General features: G+C 33.9%; 1 protein-coding gene across 1 annotated transcript in view; it reads left to right on the top strand.

The window, feature by feature from the left end:
- Window positions 1-15559, top strand: part of UBR1 (ubiquitin protein ligase E3 component n-recognin 1) — a 152827-nt gene that overhangs the window by 89673 nt on the left and 47595 nt on the right. Inside the window, exons 30-35 of the mRNA XM_052646203.1 lie at window positions 3783-3988; window positions 5374-5467; window positions 6231-6380; window positions 9475-9572; window positions 12161-12254; window positions 13229-13377. Of these exons, the coding sequence (XP_052502163.1) occupies window positions 3783-3988; window positions 5374-5467; window positions 6231-6380; window positions 9475-9572; window positions 12161-12254; window positions 13229-13377 (791 nt within the window). The remainder of the gene's footprint in view (window positions 1-3782; window positions 3989-5373; window positions 5468-6230; window positions 6381-9474; window positions 9573-12160; window positions 12255-13228; window positions 13378-15559) is intronic.

Below are 15559 nucleotides of genomic sequence, written 5' to 3'. Positions count from 1 at the left end.
AATTAGCAATTCACTTTTTCTTGGAGGAAAAATTACATATTCACTTTTAAATAATGTCTTTTCAAAATATATTTTAAAGTAAGCGCAATTACACTACTTTTAAGCTAGCAAAGGCACAGTGAAACCTCTTAATGGATGTAATTTTATGTTGATACACAGTTAAAGTATTCAGTAAAGTTTGTCAGGAACCTTTACACACAAAAAGATATGAAGATGGAAACAGCAAAGATCGGCTCCTGTTATCTCGTATATGAAGGCTTTGTTAGGTGCATTTTTTAGTTCATATATTCCACCTTATTTTTATATGAGTTCCAGTAAAAATGACTGCTATTACTATAGAATGGGAAAAAACAAAAACAGCTCTTCACCATGTTAATTTTTCTTTTTTTCTAAAAAAGAAGACCGTGCTTAGAGTTATAGTCATGGAGAGCACATTGGAATATGTGTGCATGTGTGTGTGCTCAGTTGCATCTAACTCTTTACAACCCCATGGACTGTAGCCTGCCAGGCTCCTCTGTCCATGGGATTCTCCAGGCAAGAATACTGGACTGGGTTGCCATTTCCTCCTCCAGTGGATCTTCCCGACCAAGGAATGGAACCCACGTCTCTTGTATCTTCTGCATTGACAGGCGGACTCCTTACCATTGCACCACCTGGAAAGCACATTGGAATGAGAATTAGTAAACCTCGTTTTCTGACTATATGACAATGGTGTGCTCTTAGGGAAATGAATTAACTTTCTGAGAGCAGTGCTTTTTGGGCTGTTACTTAGATACAGTAAGAAAAGGGAGGAGGCAAAATAATGGTACTTTGAAAGCATTCTAATTTAAAATATTGAAAATACCTTCTATGCTTATTTTTAAAAACAAACTTTCAATGCTCTTTAAAATGATGTAAGTTGTGGATACTTTTAGGAAATTGTGCTTTTACAATAATAGTAGGAACATTATGCTATACATAATACATCTGTAATCCTGAAGCTGAGCACCCTGGCAAAGTATCACAAAGATTATTGACTCAATATTTTAAAGATTAAAATATGTAAATATGATGGTAAACTATCCTGGGATGACAACAGTAGTAAAACTAAAAACTAATACAAAATTTAAAGCAAGTAAAAGTCCAAGCCCCCTCAATATTACATATTAACAATATAATATTTATAAAGTAATGAACAAGAGACTTGTATATTTATTTAAATGAGAGGTTTAAGCAGAAATGTACTCAGAATTAATTAGTGGCCCTAATGCTTTCAGAATATTTTTATTGCCTGATTGATTGTACACATAATATATGTGTTCTCATTGAGAACAATTCACAGTAACACAGTAAGTTCCCTTTAACCATCCTCTACATTCCTGGTCCTTCACCTATAGCCATTGTTATAAATAACTGTTGTTCTAGGTGTCTTTCTACACATTAGTAAACACGTGTATGTGAATAATAATGAATCTTGTTTTGTGTGTTTTAGTGGCTTTTTAAAATTTTATCATACTTTGTCTGCAGCTTGCTTTTTCACTCTGTCTTTTAAATCTTTTTATGTCAATACTGATAGATCTAGAGTGTAATTCTGCATCATTCTTCACAACTGCTGCATAGTATTCCATATTATAGATATCCAGTATTTATCAGATTTTGGACACAAGGTGTTTTTCCTCTTATTTCCCAATTTTCCCATATTACAATGTGTCCGAACATTTTTATCTGTCCCCTGTTGCAATTCTACAAGTTCTTCTCTAGGGTGGAATATATTAAATGAAAGGACTGGGTTATAAGTATTTAAAATTTTAATAGATACTACCATATTGCCCTCCAAAGTAGTTTCACCAGTTGTCTACTCCCAGCAGTGTATGAAGAGTTCCTTTTTCTTTCATTCTCACCAATACTTAAAATTATCAGCACTTGAAAATATTTGATATAATCAAGATTATAAATTTGTGCTATTCTGAAATTCCCTGCTTAGTTAGTACTAGGTTGAGCATCTTTTCTTATGATTATTCACTAGCCTGTTACATTTTGTCTTCCAAGTATCCTTTGCCCATCTGTTTTGGGTACTTTACTTTTGTCTTACTGATTTCTAGAAGTCCTTTAAAATTATAGATATTAAAATTTGTTCCATGTTTCCCATATTTTTCCCTGTTTATTTAAAATTAATTATGAAATTTTAGCTATAGCAAATTTTCAGTGTTAATAGAGAGAGATTTGTTGGTTTTTTAGAGTTTTAACTGTTTATATCTTGTTTAAGCAGGGTTTTCCTATCCCAGGATAACAAATATATTTTCTTGAGTACTGAATGAAATCCTGCACTCCTTTCTGCCCTCCTTCAGAGATACTCTGGTTATCTTATAAGAATTTTCACTGTGCTGTTACATACAAATATATGTAGCCATGGAATGTGTCATTCAGCCTTTTGTTTTATTTGCATAAATGGCATTATGTACATATCATTCTTCAGTTTCCCATTTTCATTTAATATTATGTCTTGGAAATCTGTATATGTATGTTCTCACATATAAAACGAGCTCAGTGGCATTTGGGCAGCAGTTCTTTTCATGATAAATTGCAGGACGTTTAGCATCTCTGGCCCTTCATCCTTTAAAGTCCAGTAGTGTCCCCTAGGCCTTCAGTAACCAAAAGGTTAACTTTACCCACATGTTGCTGGATGCCTCCTAGAATGTAGGACCACACCTAGATGAAACCCACTTTTTTAAAACTGCATAGTATTCTGTATTATGTAATTTCACTTACATTGATGATGACCATTTCATTTATTTCCAGTTTGTTCGATGATACATAATATTTCAGGGAGCTTCTTGTGCAGATAGATAGGCAGTATTATGCAGCATGGCCTGTGAAATCAGATCATCTAGGTTAAATCCTAGCCCAGTTACTTCCTAGATGAATCATTAAGTAAGTCTCATGCCATCTCTAGGCTTCAGTTTCTTCATCTGAAAAACAAAGATAATAATAGTACCTACCATATAGAATTGTTGGAAGGATTCAATGAAGTAGCATAACTTTTAAAGTATTTGAAACAATGCCTCATATTATAATTCGTGCTTTGTAAATATTTGCTCTTACTTATTTTATTATTATTATTGTACACACTGAGTGCATCTTATGAATTGCTAAATCATTAAGATGTATGTTTTTAATTTTAATAGCTACCAAAATAGAATAGAAACTTAAACGCCTAATAAGTGGGAAAGGATAAAACTGTTATGGCACATAGAGTGAGGGTGCTGTACAGCCATTTAAAAATAATGTTTCTGAAGCAATTTTTATGATATAAAAAAACAACTAAGATATAAGTAAATAAAGCAGGACACAGACTCTATATAATATGATCTTAATTATGTAAAAAATAGTGTAACTGGAAAGCAGACTGGAAGGAAATATACAAGTGGTTATTTCTAGGTTGTGAGAGTATAATGCTTTTTGTTTTCTTCTTTATACTTTTCTAGACTTTCCAAAATTTCTTAATAAGCATGCATTACTTTTTTAATATCAGTTAAGTATAATATATGTTCTACTGTGTGATCTGCATTTTTTTTTTTTTCGCACTTTGCAACACAGAATGTATTTTCTAGTAAGCAAATTAACTGATGAAAGTCAGAAAAATGGGGGAGGGGGTGGATTTTAAGCTAATATTTCTAAGTATAATTTTTATTTTATTATTTTTGTTCTTAAAGTTCTTGCCCTACAGTTACTTAAAATCTACCAGAATATAAAGACAGGTGACCAAAACATGTGTCCTCATTTCTGGTCATTTCTCTTGGTAGCACCCCAGCAGTCAATGACTACTCTAGAATTGCTTTGGGTCCTAAACGGGGTCCATCAGTTACTGAAAAGGAGGTGCTGACATGCATCCTCTGCCAAGAAGAACAAGAGGTGAAAATAGAAAATAATGCCATGGTATTATCGGCCTGTGTCCAGAAATCCACCGCCTTAACCCAGCACAGGGGAAAACCCATAGAACTCTCAGGGGGTATGTATTTATTAAAATGTCTTTTTGACTGTTTCTTTTCTTTCCTGTGTAATTCGAAAATTACTATCTGAAAGAAGTTTTGGAGTGAGGTTGTATTTAGCCTTATTTGGTCAGATCACAATTTACCCATTTGTAAAATTCTTAAGTTTTTACATACCAAGTTGGCTCCTTTGTCTATTTTTAAATTTTTGGTTAGCATAGGGCCACATTGCTCATTCTGTCTGTCTATCTAATCCTTCCATCTCTATTTGGTTTTGCTGAACCATTGAAAGTAGGAATTCATGGCACTTCATCCCTAAATGTTTCCATATGCATTTTCTAAAACTAATCTATCCAATGTTTTTTGTCTACCATACTGGGTATAACATTTAAGAAAATTCATAATTTGGGAATATCTTTTAATATAAAATCCATATTCAAATTTCCCCCAACTGTCCTCAGAAATTCTTTTGTATGTATAGCTAGACTTTTTTTTTCATTTAGGATTCAGGCATGTTTCATATGTTGCTTTTGTTATGTCTGTTTTAATCTAGAATAGTCACTTGCCTTTCCTTTTTTTTTTTTGGTGATAATAAGTTTTTTGAAGAATGCAAACTACTTAGTTGTCCTGTACAGTGTTTTACATTGAGGATTTGTCTGATTGTTGCCATGTGATTAGGATCTTGTTAAAGATTTTCTTGGCTGGAGTGCTAATTAGGTAATGTGCTGTATTAAATAATTCTTACATCACATTAGGAGTTATCTGCTTTAATTTTTAAATACCTTTGAAATAATAAAAATGATAAGGCTAATGTTTTCTTTAAATTAAAAGGATCTTTTATTATTATGAAGCCATTGGAAAATACAAGGAAGCAAACATTTTACTGTATTACCATATTTATACCACAGTTGTGAAAAAAGGCTAACATTTAATGAATACTCACTGTGTGCCACTGATTAATACTCACTGATTAAGTGCTTTCTGTGTATTCACTCACTTACTCCTCACAACAGCACTGTGATCTAGGTATCAATATTTGCTTCTTTTACAGATGAAGAAATTGTACTTGAATCATAGAATATCACTTCAACAACCAAGATAATGCAACTTGAAACCTAATGAAACCAAAATACTGCAACTTGAAACTTATTGTTAAGATAAAAATATACATTATGAATAGTAGTTGTCATTAATCCACACTAATCATACCTGAAGTCTAGCTTTATGTTTTCCTCTTTTTACTTAACTATTATGAATATATATCCTCCTACCCTGATATTCTCGAACATTCTTAAGAAAGTTTATGATTAGAATGTTAGAAGTGATAACCTCTTTTTTGTTTGGTTTCTTTTTATCATTGTGGAACAGATGAATATATACCTTATATTTTGTCTTTTTGTATCAGAAACCATGGACCCACTTTTCATGGATGCAGACTTGGCATATGGAACTTACACAGGGAGCTGTGGTCACGTAATGCATGCAGTGTGCTGGCAGAAGTAAGTTGTCCTTCTGACATTTTCTTGAAAGAAGCTAGGAATATTGAAGTTCTCTAAAGGCCACAAAAAGGCATGTTTTCTCATGTCTTCTTTTCTTCTTATTTGAATAATTGAAGCAGTTTTAATTATTAATTTTGTTTGCATGATACTCATTATAGTATCACCCTTTGAAATTGGTGTATAAAATTATCAACTTAAATTTTTCACTGTACTTTCTTTCCCAAAGGAATTAGTCTTTCTTTACCATTATTTGGATAAAAAGTAGTTATCTTTATAAAAATCTGATTCCCCTCAAAACATACAGTGAAAAATATCTCTGAGATAGAATAGGACATGAAATTCTAGTTATATGTCTGGAAGAGATAAAAATGCAGAAATATTTTTCTTGGGAAATATTTTATATCAGGTTTACCTTTTTGGCATCAGATTAAAATACATAATTTTCCTATAATTGCACTTACTACTTCGCTTGGTGATTGGAAACAGAGGGACATAGTGTCTGTATTGTATATCTCCATGCTGTTGAGGCAAGAGACAGGTTTATCAATATAATTCAGTAAAACTATTTTAAATTTGTTTCTGCCCTGATGTGTCCTCCAGTTTACTCCCAAAAGAATGGGCATGCTATTTCTTCTGTAATTTGTATTTTTGCATGTAGATTCTAAAGATGTTTATTTGGGCAAAAATTTCACATTTTTTCACTTGGATTAGAGCAAAGATACATGTGTAGTTTCAAATGGACCTGTGTCTTGGAATTTTGCAGGTATTTTGAAGCTGTACAGCTGAGCTCTCAGCAGCGCATACATGTTGATCTTTTCGACTTGGAGAGTGGAGAGTATCTTTGCCCTCTATGCAAGTCTCTATGCAATACTGTGATCCCCATTATTCCTTTGCAACATCAAAAGATAAGCAGGTATATTTAAATTAATGTTTTGGTTAATTTTCTTTGAAGTTGTCTTTAATCTTTTTCATTGTAACTGTTTTGATTAGATTATGAGTTTTTCTTTCTTTTTTCTTTGCAATTTAAAGTAACATACTAATCAATTTTATTACTTGGATTCAACTTTAAAAATATGATAAAAGCCCCAATTTTTGATTTCTAAAAGAACTGGAATGTTTATTTACTTGCATCTTTCTTCTAAGAGCCATTAAAGCAATAGAACTTTGCTTCTCTATCTTAGCTGTCACAGAAGGAAAAAAGTTGCAAAGAATATCTATTCCTTTCTTAGAGTACTTTGCCAGCATTAGAGTTGCTATTTGGGGTTTGGTTACTCTTCAGATCTTTGTATTATTATTTTTATTCTATTTTCTAAAGACCCAAATGCTGTAGTTGTAGAGATATGGACAAAATGTTGACTATAAATGTAAAGGAAAACAATATGTTCATCTATGAATAGTTTTTTAGTGTTCAGAATAAGTTTTTAAACTTTTATATTCTGACCATCTGTGAATGGAATTTAACAGCAAATATCTATTAGTTTTTTATGACAGGTAGAACACTTGTTTATTTCAATATTCTCATGATTCTACATGATGATAACAGTACTATTAATATTTATTATTGTTGCTATTAGTTTTTTTTAACTCAGTGAATTTGTAGTGATAGATATTAGTTTTTCTCAAGAAAATTATTTTATTGATAAAACACTTAACGTGGTTTCCCCAACAAAAGGGGGTAGGATTGGAAGTCAGGGCCAGTAAGTAGTTGCTCTGTCTCTACTATTCCATGTCATTAGAAAACATAATTTTGAATTGTCTTCTACTTAGTGTACTAGGACATAGAATGTCATCTTTTAGGAAGAAGGTGTCATCAGAAAGATTTATCTTTTATTTGTTGACTAACATATTGTAAGCATTCTATGCTATATGTTTTTTTTATTCTTAATATAGTCTAATGAAGTAGGTATTGTTATTCCCATTTAAAAATGAGGAATTGGAGACTGTGAGTGGTTTTTACTTGTCCCAAGACAGACCAAAGATTTGAACCTAGACCTGACTCTAAAGCCTCACCTAACTACACACAGGTTGGCTAGTGGTAAAGAACTCACCTGTCAATGCAGGAGACCTGGGTCCAATCCCTGGGTCAGAAACATCTCCTGGAGAAGGAAATGGCAACCCACTCCAGTATTCTTGCCTACAGAGTCCCATGGACAAAGGAGTCTGGTGGGCTACAGTCCATGGGGAGTTGGACATGACTTAGTGACTAAACAGCAGCAATAACCGCAACCATAAACAAAAATAAATCATAGTAAAATAAAGTCACAACTTCTTGTTAGTCTGTGCAAGCCTATTTTACACAGTGGTTTCCCAAGTAAGAATTATTAATATGTAAATTATTCTCTAAAGAATATTCAGCACTTTCTTTCCTTGATATCTTTAAGAATAGGATGTCTCAGGGCAGTCCTTTCTAAAGTTAGACTGATCCTTACAGGTAGGTCTCTTCAAGCCCTGGGACACTTGTAGTAACAATTTAAATCTGTAGTAACAATTTTGTTACTTAGGATCTGAAAAAAAAATAATTATACATAACATTTTTATTAGGCATTTGAACTTACCTGTATAGTAGGAATATATTTGCCTCTTTTGTTAGAAAGTCCTTGTGAGTATAACCTGAATCCCATGGACAGAGGAGCCTGGCAGGCTATAGTCCATGGGATCGCAAGAGTTGGACATGACTTAGCAACTAAACCACCACCAAGATACTGAAGTTAAGGGCATATAAAAAACTTTATCAAAGCTAATAATAAGCTAGCATTTTTAAAGAAAATTGATTATAACAAATCAGAGTATACTTTCATTTCTGAAAACTGAAAAAATTCTTAGGTCAAATTTGTGCCCAGAGATAAGAATTTTGACACAGTTCATTGTATATTTTGACTTCACTTAAAACTATCCTGTAAGTAAACAAATTTTTACTTTATAGTTCTTTTTAATAACTCCATTTCTGGTCTGCCTTTGTTGTTAGTTTGGATCAAGCTCCTGTGCAATGGAATTTGTATTACAGAGAAGAGAGACCAACGATAAACATATAAATATGGAGTATTGAGTACTGAGAAATAGTGTGAAAGACTAAACTAGAATCATAAAGAGCCAGAGGACAGACCAGTGCATGAGGTTCTTTATAGACCGAGTCAGCTGGGAGCTCCTCTCTGAGATAGTAACACTTGTTCTATGTCACTGGTTCTATTCTCTGAGAGAGACACCAGTTCTGTTCTCTGAAAGAAGAGAATTCTAAGCACAGGCAACACTGAGAGCAAAGACCCTGAAGTAGGAACATATCAGCATGATGGAGACATAGCAAGAAGGCAGCAAGTTCAAGGCACAGTAAGAAGGCAGTATGCTTGGGATGCAGCAAGCAAAGAACCAGATCCTAAAAGGTCTTATGAGCCAAGATTGGAAATTAGAACTGTGTTTTATGTGTAATGGAAAACCATTGGAATGTTTTGGATAGGGAAGTGATATGATATGATTTACATTTTTAAAATTGTCCTGGCTGTTGTTTGATGAATACATAGATAATAAAGAAACACCATCGTGGAAGCAGGAAGAACAGCCTACTGAAGCAGTCCAGGTGAGGAATAACGTAACTTGGATTAGGGTAATCATGAAGGAGATAGAAAGAAGTGATCAATTTGGGATATATTTAGCAAGTAAAACCCAAGACTAGCTGATAGATTAGAATGTGGGGTTTGAGGGAATCATATATATCAGTGATGACACCTAGTTTTTGACTTGAGCAGCTGAAAGGGTGATTTGACTTACTGACATTTATCTGTTGCTTCCAGGAAATGGGTATAAGGGTGTTATCTTATTCTTTGTACTTTAAAATTTCTTCTCCCTCCCAAAACTGCATTTTTAGACACGTGTGTTTCTATGACCTAGGAAGCTAATCTGGAGGAGTTTTACTTTTTCATACAATTATTTATCCACAGAAAGACCCTACAAATTCAGCTTTTCAGTTTTACCTGTGCCAATGGCTTTAATAACTTTCAAATATCAATTTTCAGTGAGAATACAGAACCTCTTGCTCAACTTTTGACCCTGGAACGATGGATACAGACTGTTCTGGCCAGAATAACAGGTTATAATATGAAACATGCTAAAGGTTTGCTTAAAATTATTTTATATTTAGCTGCGTGAGATTTAAGTGTCAGAATCTTTATTTTTTAAAGTACTTTTTGCTCTAAAATATGGTTTGCAAATACAGATTCATTAAATATTAGAAAATAGAGATTTCCTTAGGCCAAGGGGAGGAAGTACAAATCTGAGGACTGTTTAGTATAAGCAGTGAGTTTCCTGGGGGTTTTTGTTCCTCCTTTATTCCCCAGTTTTGACCCCGGCATAGCCTGAGACACAGAACTATGCAGTAGACATGAACAGTAGAAAACCCAGATGAGATGCCAACTTTCTAGCCAGAGAACTTGAGAAAAAGCTCCTCAGAAGCTGGAGAGTGTACAGGGAATTCCTGTTGCATGTGTTTTTGTTTTGTTTTTTTCTGTTTTGGCTCTTTCCCAAGGCCATCTCCAGTCATGGAACTGCACTGCCGTGGTGGCCACATAGACATCTAAAATCCCAACAGAAAATCAGTCTTAATTGCCAAAAGAACTGGGAGAAATGGGACCACTGTGTTCCAAAAACTGCAGGGTGAATCCTCTTTTCTTCTTTTAATTCCCAGTTAGGTGTTTTTGTTTCATTTTATTTTAATTTATTTTTTTGGCCATACTACTCAGCATGTGGGATCCTAGTTTCTTGACCAGAGATCAAACCTGTGCACCCTGCATTGGAAGTGTGGAGTCTTAGCCATTTCTTTGCCTCACAGCTCCATCCCAAGGTTAACTCTAGTCATGTGAATCTGCATGACAGCACAGGGGACTATAAAGCTGAAAGAAATTGATCATTTTGACTAAAGGAAATGGGAAACAGGGCCCCTTGCAGCTAGAGAGAATAGGGGGAAATCCCAGAGAGGAGAGCACTATGAAAAGGAATCTCCTACTTTTGAGACCAACACAGGTCCAGAGCTCACCTCCAGCCTACATAGGTGCAGAACAGGCCCAAAGAAGGGTAAAAACAGCTTTGAGACTGAAACTACATTAAACCACCACTCAAGTCCCAATCTAAGTTCTGAGCAGTACATGTACTGGCAGACCCAAACAGCTTAACAAAGGCTCTGAAAACTAACATTGGAACCACCACTCACAGAGTGAAACAAAACTTATGGAACCTAATTGGGTTGGTTGCCTACTAGAACAACAACAAAAAAGGTACATTTTTCCAGAGAATTTTAATGCAAGCCTTTTTTTTTAATGGATATTCAAAATATCCAAGACCCTGATGCTGGGAAAGATTGAAGGCAGAAGAAGAAGGGGACAGCAGAGGATGAGATGGTTGGATGGCATCACCACCTTGATGGACATGAGTTTGAGCAGACTCCTGGAGCTGGTGATGGACAGGGAGACCTGGCATGCTCCATTCCGTGGGGTCGCAAAGAGTTGGACACGACTGAGTGACTGAACTGAACTGAACTGAACTGAATCCAAAATTACTCAAGGTACAGAGAACCAGGAGGATCTGACCAACTCTCAAGGAAGAAACCAAGTTCCAATCCTGAGATGTTTAAATGTTGAACTTTTCAGACAAAAAGTTTAAAGCAGGTTTATAATGATGAAACATGAATTAAAGATGAACACTCATGGAAGTGAATGGAAAGACAGAAGTTCTTGGCAGAGGGGAAAAAAACATATATATGTAGAAAAAGAACCAAACGGAGATAACAGAATTGAAAGAATACTATATGAAAAAAAACTTTTAACTGAATGGGCTCAGTAGTAGAATGGGAGGTGGTGAGATAAGAATCAGTGAATTTGAAATTAGATAAGGGAAATTATGCAATGAAGAATTGAAAGCAAAGTGACGGAGAAAAACACGTAGCCTTAGGGACATATGGAGCCTTCTTTTGTTCCCTTTAACTCAACGTTTTGTGTCATTGAAGTCCTGAAAAGAAAAATGATGATACTGAAAAAATATTTAAAGGAATTATAGCTGGAAACTTTACAAATTGGTGAAAGACTTAGATTTATAAATTTAAGCTCAGTGAACCTCCAACAGATAAACTTAAAAGCATACCTAGATAGGTCATACCCAAACTTCTGGAAACCAAAGATGAAGAATCTTAAGAACCACCAGAAGAAAACTAACTCATTGCACTTGTGGGAATGACAGTCTTCATTTTGTTTAGGTTTAGTATTCACCCAAGGTCTTAGTAATAGTCACTAGCAGAGCTAGGATTCAAACCCAGGCAACTTGTCTCCTGATGCTGTGCTCTTATTCACTCAAGTATGCTGCCTTACTAACAGTACTATGCATTCACTAAAAATAGAAATAAAGAGGGATAGTCACTGATGTGGAAGATATATATGATCTTTTAATGAAAAATCAAGATACACAATGGTGCTAGAGTTATTATCCTTTTAAGAAAAAAAAAATCTACATGTGTAACATTTATATGGAGAATAGACAAATATCACCCTCATGCTGTCTGATTATCTGGGTGGAAATATTTTGAATGATTATTTATTGCTTATTAGCATTATCCAAATTTTCTAAAGTAATTGTATGTAATTTACAAAAGCTTTAAAAAGTATGTGTCACACTAAACTCCCATGATTTTTTTTCTTTTTCCTTTTAATTTGTAAGGAGAAAACCCAACAATTCCAGTCCTGTTTGATCAAGGAATGGGTGATTCTACTCTTGAGTTCCATTCAATTTTGAGTTATGGAGTTCAGTCTTCGTAAGTATCTAAACAAGAGAAGTTTGTAAATGGTTGTGAAAATAATAGTGAAGAACAATTCTTCCTTCCTTCCTTCTTGCTTTATTTATTTGTTTTGTTTATCCCATTTTTATCTTGTTGCCATCTCCCTAGAGTTTTATTTGTGCTGATATTAAGTGATTTGGGATAGAGTAATATGTATTTAATATGTGTTAAGACAAACCATGCCTATAATTAACTATTTTTAACCAACAAAAATGCTATTTTTATATATTTCCACCTATAGGAAGAGCAGAATTTAAGAGACTTAAGTTAAAGTCGCATCTGACTTGCCCTGTGACTTCTAAAAAGTTTCAGGTCACTCCACCCCCACTGCAATTCCTTTTCTTGTTTGTAAGATTGAGACAGTGGTCTCCTAATTTACCTCATACAGTTACTGAGAAGATATTGATGTGAAGACACTTTGAAAAATATAATGTATCCAAACCAGATACTATTATTTAATGAATAATATCTCAGGTTCATTTTTCTAGTTGTGATCCTTGTTTACGTTGTATATCCCATCACTACTGAAAATACTTGTTACTTGTTACAAATAGAAGTTCACGAAATCAGGAATTATCATTGCTAATACATGAATTATTATTATACACACAGACACACATACACCCCTATCAGCACAAAAGTACTTAAATTTATGTCAGATATGTTTCCTCTGATTTTTAATCCTGTCTCTAACCTGTTCTTAATTTGGACCTCGACCTTTTCTGCTGTGATCATTTACCGCATCTTTTACAAGAAATTATCTAGGTCATTACCATTTTGTCAGATACATTTTTCTACCCATAGGAGCTACAGTTCTGCTTTCACCATTTTTTTCTTAATGAATAAACCTTCAAAAGAAGTTAAATTCTTGCTTCAGTATCTAAGTGGACCTCTCAGTAGGTAGCCCCTTTACTAAATCCTTATTTAAATTTTTCTTGTTTTATTTTTAGGTTAAATTATTCTAATAGCATCAAGGAAATGGTCCTTCTCTTTGCCACAACAATTTATAGAATTGGATTGAAAGTGCCTCCTGATGAAACAGATCCTCGAATCCCCATGATGACCTGGAGCACATGTGCTTTTACTATCCAGGCAATTGGTAAAGCCTATAAGAAAACTGGTTTGGAGCTTTTATAGAAACAGAATTAACATTGGCTGATCAAAAGTTGTTCCTTTTTTCCTACCCTAATGGCCTGGAATACTTTGATTTGTTTAAGGACTTTTGGTATATCGGTAGATTAGGTGGCATGATGCCATTTAGTTTGAGGATATTTTGTTTTGATCTCTTTTAACTACAAAAATGGGCATACGTAACAGAAAACTAAATATACTTGAACAGCGTGAAGCAAGCTGTATTTAAAAGGTGGCAATATAACAATGAAAGATATGAGAAAAAGCAAAGGAAGGAGAATCAGCCCAGAAATATCCAGTAATTTTTATTTCTTTTACACTTTGAGAGGAAAAAGAAAGGTAAACCAAACCACCTAAAAAATTACCAGGAGAGAGAAAGGAAGACTGAGGTGGTCAGGAGAAAGATTAACAGCAAGAAACCTCCCAAATCTGAAGGGAAGCCTACTGTTAGATTCTCTGCCATGGTGAAAGCTTCTTAGAGAAAAGTGTATCAAATCAACAGGTTATACACCTTACATTTACATGGTCTTACCTCTCATTAAAGCTAGGGGAAATGAAGCAGTGAAGAATCACTCAGATTTTTAAAATAATATATTTGCTTATGACAGTCAGAAGATAAGAGTACTACATGAAAAACATTTAAGAATTGTAATTCTTTCATATTATCTTTAAGCCAGTTTCAGACTCGTTTTCCAGTATTTTTGGAAGTTGTTTTTAATGGTTCTACCACATTTTCCTCATTTAAGTAAAGTTTTGTAAAATGACACTGTCTCATGATTTGAATTAAGTAGCACAAAGCTACTTCTTTCACAGACCCTTTCTGCATGCCAGCATTAGTCTCTGTGAACAGATTTTAGGAGTCATTTCCAAACCTGTCAGACTTCAATTGTGGGTAAAAAATAAATACACAAGTTTATATTTACTGTTATTAAATAAAAGGAGAAAAGGGGAAAATGAGGTTTAAATAGAATCTGAACAATTTGATATGAAATGTTAAGCATTCTTTTGGAGTCATGATCTATTAATTATCTGCAGATTGCCAGTAAAGGTACCTTTACACTTGACTATTTGGGAATACAAGCATTAGGAATTGGAGATTTTTACTTAGGCCTTGAACATTTTCAGAAGTGACAGTTTTGTCATAGAATGGATGAGGAGTTCATTGGAGAATAGGATTGATTCTTCATATGTGTTTCTGTAACAAAGTAATTGGAAATTATTTGATTAATACAGTGTTATATTGCTTTTGCTATAGGGCTTTTTCCATCCAGTGGATATAAGGCTGTGCTTTATTCCTAGCACATAAACGGCTAACTTATCTCACTCCCTATGGGTGTGGAGAGACATATGCAGGATGTGTTGGCATAGTTAAGAAAAATAGTTGAGGAATCAAAACAGAGGGTCTTTTATTACTGTCCATTCAAAAATGGAAAAGGAAAATAGGAAATAAGCTTTCCAGCCTCATAGATGTGTTTGCTGCCAAAGATGAGTGAAAATAAGTGATTCAGTAATATACCCTAGCCAACAAGGCAAAATATATTTCTGAGCTCATGGGTTTTTTGTATTTTCAACTTCACCTTGTTCTATCCCAAAAATCTAATTCTTTTTTAATAGTACTTAACAATAAAGCTACTTACATTTGTTTTATGTATTTTTTTAACAAAATAGGTTGCAGCTATACTTTTAAAATTAGGGGGTTTTTTGCAGAGAAAGACAAATACTGTATGTTTTCATTATATGTGCTATCTAAAATATGAAACAAATGAACCAATATAGTGAAACAGACTCACAAAGGACAAACTAGTGGTTACCAGAGGGGAGAGCGGTAAAGGTAGGAGCAAAATAGGTGAAGGAGATTATGAGGTAAAGACTACTAGGTATAACATTATTATAAGGAAGTAATATAATACTTATAAGGAAGTATATTTAAAGTTACAAGGAAGTAATATAAAGCATAGGAATATAGTCAATATTTTATAATAACTTTGTATGGAGTATAATCTGTAAAAGCATCCAATTACTATAAACCTGAAACTAATATTGTAAGTCAACTATACTTCAATTGAAATTGTTTTTTGTTTTTGCATAGAAGAGATGTTAAAAGGAGGCTAAGTGAAGCAGAATGCTTTGTTTTTCCCAAGTGTTATTTA

The sequence above is a fragment of the Budorcas taxicolor genome, chromosome 10, assembly GCF_023091745.1.
Source record: "Budorcas taxicolor isolate Tak-1 chromosome 10, Takin1.1, whole genome shotgun sequence".
Classification (NCBI taxonomy): Eukaryota; Metazoa; Chordata; class Mammalia; order Artiodactyla; family Bovidae; genus Budorcas; species Budorcas taxicolor.
Note: the sequence above shows the minus strand (reverse complement) of the source record. Positions and strands in the feature narration are given on the sequence as shown.